This window comes from Pseudorasbora parva, chromosome 9, assembly GCF_024679245.1.
Source record: "Pseudorasbora parva isolate DD20220531a chromosome 9, ASM2467924v1, whole genome shotgun sequence".
NCBI classification, from domain to species: Eukaryota; Metazoa; Chordata; class Actinopteri; order Cypriniformes; family Gobionidae; genus Pseudorasbora; species Pseudorasbora parva.
In genome coordinates, this window is record NC_090180.1 from 34,809,124 (window position 1) to 34,815,123 (window position 6,000).

The window sequence follows — 6,000 nt, forward strand, 5'->3', positions numbered from 1 at the left end:
GAATTTGTATAAAATTTTGGAACCATATAGAATTCCGTTAAGAATTTTCTTATAGGGTATTTGTGTCTTGTCCTATAATATATATATTTTTCTGATTCCTATAGGATTCTGTGGGAATTGTTTTATAAGAAAATAGCTAAATATCTCGTAGGATAATTTCTGCAGAATTTTACTAGGATCCAATTGCCACACACACACAGACACACACACACACACACACACACACACACACACACACACACACACACACACACACACACACACACACACACACACACACACACACACACACACACACACACACGTGTTTCCATGTTTTATGGGGACTTTCCATAGGCGTAATGGATTTCATACTGTACAAACTGTACATCCTATCCCCTTACACTGCCCCTGCCCCTGCCCCTAAACCTACCCATCACAGGAAACATTCTGCATTTTTACTTTCTTAAAAAAACTCCTTCTGTGTGATTTATAAGATGTTTTCCTCATGGGGACCTAAAAATGTCCCCACAGGGACAAGGATTTCGGATATTGCCATCTTTGTGGGGACATTTTGTCCCCAGATTACCAGGCCGCACACACACACATACATACATACACACACACACACACACACACACACACACACACACACACACACACACACACACACACACACACACACACACACACACACACACACACACACACACACTCTCTCTCTCTCTTTCGCTCTCTCTCTCTTTCTGTGGGTGAACGTGGTATCAGCTTGTGAGGAAAGGAGTGGTTAGAAGAGAGAGCAGGGGAATAGCTGTTTCCTTTTCTTTTTGCAGCAGTTCTCAGCAAACGGACATGTGCTCCGAATCACACGTCACTCTAACCACATTACAGCATAAACAAACATCTAGTTTCCATAGTAACATGCTCTGCATCCTAGCAACAGATAGTAATACCAAGATGTAGATATTATTGCATGATAACTTCTAGTGTGCACCTTTTTACCAGAGCATATATTTGTGGTTGTTTTAATTGTGGCTATTTAGTTTATGGATGTGAATGATGGTTTGGATTTTGGATTGTAGTCACAACACACCATCCCACAATCGTATACCATACAGTTGTTTTGTAGAAACATATGCAGAAATGGACACTATCCCTTTGTGCTATTTGCTATTATTCTTTCTTGTGTTGAATATAAAGTTATTTTGAAGAATGTTGGCAAACAAACTGGTCCCCACACTGAAAAAAATATTTAAAAAATAAGTAACCCGGTTGCCTTAAAATATTGAGTTCATTGAAAATAACATTTTTAGTTAATACAATGAACATTTTTGAGAATCGACAACCTTTATTGAAATATTATTAAAAGATTTTGTAAGCATACTGGGTAATTGTGTGTGTTTTATTTGCGATGACGCAATGAAACATGCCAAATTGTGATATTTTTATGATTTATAAAAAAGTTTATGTGGTTCAGATACAATAATGTTTTAAGTTTCTATTTATTAAAATAATTTCCTTCATTATATCAAAGCAAATTTTTAATTTTTGCAGCATCATCTTAAGATTGTACTTGATAATGTAATAACAATAGTTACACAACCAAGGGGCCGGATATGGGCCATTTCAACTTTATTCACTGGCTTTTACCAGTATGTCCGTTTACACTGTTTCATTAGTCATTTTTTGGGAGGGAAAAGCTGCTATAACTCTCAGGTTCACCTTAACCACTCTACATACACATTCTTTTAATGTTGGGGTATTTTTATCCAGTTCCTGGATATTCGATCCAGCAGTGTTTTGCTCCAACTAATCAAACAGACATGAACCAGCTAATCACGGTGACTGTTTAAAAATAATAGATAGGTTTGTGTGGAAGTGACATTGAAGGACAGTAACGTCTCCAGGATGGAGAAGACCACTGTAATAGAGTACATTTTATGCCTGACAAGATGACTGTTAAACTTTTGGTAGGTCATAAGCAGACAGGTCAGGTTTCTTCTGCTGTGATAGAATATGAAAGATGGTGTTGAAGTTTAAGTCAGTTAAATGTATTCAGTAAAAAATGACTATGGCTATACAATCTAAATACTGAATATGCACTTTAGTATTGTTTTATTTTTTATTTTTGCCTGAATTAATTTGAGTTACTGCATGAATTAGAAAGTAAATCGTATGCTTGTGCTCAGAATTTTCGTGAGGAGCATTAGCAGTTTATTTGAGGGCTGAAGAAAGAGCAGAAGAAGGTGAGAGAGAACATATTACCTAATTTGGCATGTAGTAATGGGCGGATTGGGGGTGGGTGGAGGGTATCCCTCATAAACTTGGGTTAAGTGTCCTCACTGATTGAAAAGTTAGATCCGAGACCGCGCCTACTTGTTTCAGACTGTGCACTTGGAGAGAACGATAACGGGACAAGACGGTAAGAAAGACGCAGAGGATAGTTTCCTTTTATCTTTTTATAAGCAGACATTTCGAGCAGCCAGTACTGTTATGCTTATACTGACATGCATTATTTGTAGCCTATAGGTTGTTTTCTGGATTCTGATGGTGGCAATGCAAAAATGCGTTATTTTATAAATTATTTTTATTTCTTCTTTAATTGTGGCATAGTGTGCATCCGTAATCAATCGGTCAGATTAAAAAAAATCTAATATAAATTCCATTATAAGCATATTTCCCTCGCGCACCCTTCGAGTGTTGCGCTCTTAGCCTATGTGGAAATCTTGCATTTGGAATGATGACGGAGACATAAATTTACTTTTCTATAGCCTATTTACTGAGACATGTTGACTTTTAAGTACTTACTTAAAGTAAAATTCATACATCTTGTCTTAAGGGTGCGGCACGTGGAGGGGCACGCCCACTAAAGCGGCTCGTGTCTGATACGAATGGTGATCTCATATTTAGCTAAATGTCATTTTCATGTCCTGTCACTTTTATCCACTGTATTCAGTGCATCCATTCTTTGATAAAAAACTTCTATTTACTACTTCCATAATAAACAAATCGTATTTTATTTTATGTTTTCAATTTAAGCTTAGTCTAATCATGTTGTTGCTTAAATTCTGGTCTTTTATAAGACCAAATATATAGGTGAAAGATAGCCTATACAAAAAGCCTTTTTTTTCCACTGAAAAACGTTTTGGCTGTCAATACAGTGGGACTTTATGACTTGGACCCTCGTCTAGGTGTCCAAGTCATGTCATGTCCTGTTTTCTCTTATTTTTTTTCCTTGGATCTATTTATTTTCCTTGACAATTTCTGTCCCACAAGGAGAACATGAGTAATAGGGTTGCCTATTGAATTTAATTCAGCAGCCTATTTCATCCCATCATGACATAGCCTTGAGTCGACGACAAAACTGAAGCAGGGAGGAGACTCCTTTCACTATTTCTGTAGTAACTAACTCTAAAAAAGAGTCAAAGGGTGGGTGTGGTAGAACTGCAAGTAAGGAAAGAGAGGTTGGGTGAATTCAATGGAAAACACTAGGCACATCCCTCATTTTGCAGTTTGATGAGATGCAGAACATCTGGAATTGATCTGCAAGTTGGAAAATTTGACACTAGACAGAGAAAGAGTGTAAGAGAGGCAGACCGGGGGGAAAAAAACGAGGGAGCAAGGCATAAATGACTCACAGCTTAGCTATTCCCGCCTGTGTTTAAAATATGACTTGTCATGAGGTGAAAGGACGTGTGTTTTCAAACCCCTCAGCTGTCTGTCCATATGTGGCTCGAAATGCATCTGCATGGTTTTTAGCTTTTTTTTTTTTTACATGTCTTTACTACTTTTTGTCCCTTATTTCCTAACTATGTTCTCTTCTGTCCACTTAAGCATGAAAATGTAAACACGTATGCTTCAATTGTTTACTTGAACCTCTCAAACAAAATGAAGGAGGTATTCCTGGCTGTTACAGAACTGTGTAGGAGGGCTGGGAAGGGACCTCAATGCACTGATTGTTAGCCTATCTGGCTCCTCCCACAAGGTTGATGACATATGGACTGTGGGGTTGAGTAAAGGTCTCGCTTGTGTGGAGTTTGTCTAAATTGCTCGAATACATTACAGAGATAATTTCACTGACTCCCAGTCTGGAATCCCGAAACAGACTCAGAGACGTTTTGTTGTAGAGCACCAATTTATTCAGTATGTGACCATTTAATTTGAATGAATATATGGCTTATTATTCTGCAGGTTTCAGTTGGACAATGTGGGGAATTTTAACTACCCATGTGACCAAAATGAAACTATTGTAATCACATCAACTTCGTTTATACTCAGTAAAAAACCTCACTCAGCCTCCATAAATTCAAGTCAGCATTTATTCATGTTGTTGAAAACCTGTATGAGGAAGTGATTTTTATAATCTAAACCGATTTTAAAACACAAGGGATCATATGCGCCTGGTTGCTATTGTAGGAGAAGCGTGACAGATGAAAACAATATGTTTTCTAAAATCAGTTCAATATACACATGTTTGGAATTAAAGATTTTGAGATGATTTTGGACTATTTCAGCTAAATGCAAATGTTTAAGAACCAGCTCAACTTATCATACATGTTTGATATCCTCCGACTGGATAGAATTTTTCTAAATATCTTTGATTTTTGTGTTCCAGAGAAGAAACAGGCGGAAATTAAATCATACAGGTGTGCAACGACAAGAGTTGTGATTACAGATTTTTTGTGTGAATGACTTCATTGTGTTTTAATATTTCCTTTTCTTTATTTTCTCCTAGACAACCAAGAAGAGACAGAATAAAATTGGACGTCTATTCCTGTTACTCATAGTTGACTTTAATTGGCCTGTAAATCTTCTTTTTGTGAGCCCATCATGCCGGTGGTGTTGCGTTCCTCGCCTCTCCTGTGGGCCCGTGTGGCTGCCATGGTGTTCGCCTGTGTAGCATTCAGTGTAGCTCTTTATGGAGCGAATCTAACCCACGGCACGGGTGACTGGTGCGTGTTCTGCTGGAGTTTCAGTTTTGTTGGAACTCTTCTGATAATCTTAGTGGAAATGTTTGGCCTGCAGACCCGCACCCCTGTCTCATGGAAGAACTTTCCGATCACGTTCGCCTGCTACGCCTCCCTCCTCTGCCTCTCCGCTTCGATTATATTCCCCCTTTACTTCCTGAAAGGTTTTGCTGGTCGCGATGAAATGATCAACTGCCGCATTGCATCTACTGTATTTTCTTGTCTCGCCACCATCGCATACTTAAGTGAGGTGAGTCTGAGTAAGGCCCGTCCGGGAGAGGTGGCTGGCTACATGGCCACGGCACCTGGGCTGCTAAAGGTGTGCGAGACCTTCGTCGCCTGCATCATATTCGTCTTCATCAGCGAGCCGGTATCGTATAACCAGAATGTGGGGACCCAGTGGTGCCTGTCTGTGTACTGCATCTGTTTCATCTTGTCGGCAGGCATCATCGTGATGTGCGTAGGAGAGTGCACAGGTTGCCTGCCCTTCTCCTTTGCCCGCTTCCTGTCATCATACGCCCTCCTGGCTGTGGGCCTGTATCTGTCCGCCACCATCATCTGGCCTATATATAAGTTTGACAATAAGCATGGAGGCCAGAGCCACAGACCCAACAGCTGTGGCCACAGCATCGGCCTGTGTCCGTGGGACAAGCTGCTGGCCATCACGGTGCTCAGCGCTCTCAACTTCATTCTTTATCTGGCTGATCTTATCTACTCAGCCAGGCTGGTTTTTGTTAATGTTTAAGAGGTTTAGCAAGAACTAATACAAGAAAGCGGAAAAGAGTTAAAAAGCAGAAAGAGGGAAGTGGGTTGGTGAGTAACGATGTAGAAATGAAGTCATAAACTATATTCACTGTTAGTTATATTTTTTTTGTCATGCCTGTTTAGCAATCATGTGTAAAGAAGGCAAAAAGTTTGAAAAAAAAAAGTTTTTTTTTGTAACAAAATATAACAAATGAAAGATTATATATATGATCCTTCATTTGTTACATTTTACATTTTGTGACAAAAAATTGTTTTGTTTTTTATAATATTATAAAAAGTAAAAATGTAA

At 38.9% G+C, this 6,000-nt stretch overlaps 1 protein-coding gene across 2 annotated transcripts; it reads left to right on the plus strand.

Annotated features, from left to right (window-relative positions):
* The first annotated feature begins 2,327 nt into the window (after positions 1-2,327).
* myadmb (myeloid associated differentiation marker b) lies at positions 2,328-6,000 on the plus strand. 2 transcript variants are annotated; one of them, XM_067453246.1, is made up of 2 exons: positions 2,328-2,401; positions 4,715-6,000. In XM_067453246.1, exon 2 carries the CDS (start codon positions 4,810-4,812, stop codon positions 5,689-5,691), a length of 882 nt encoding a protein of 293 aa, XP_067309347.1. In that variant the 5' UTR covers positions 2,328-2,401; positions 4,715-4,809; the 3' UTR covers positions 5,692-6,000. The 2 variants fall into 2 exon arrangements, with proteins under 2 accessions (XP_067309347.1, XP_067309348.1); XM_067453247.1 differs by lacking the exon at positions 2,328-2,401 and adding an exon at positions 3,274-4,625.

Bases quoted from the DNA above. Each gene is read 5' to 3' on its own strand.
- myadmb (XM_067453246.1), top strand. From the start codon at position 4,810: ATGCCGGTGGTGTTGCGTTCCTCGCCTCTCCTGTGGGCCCGTGTGGCT.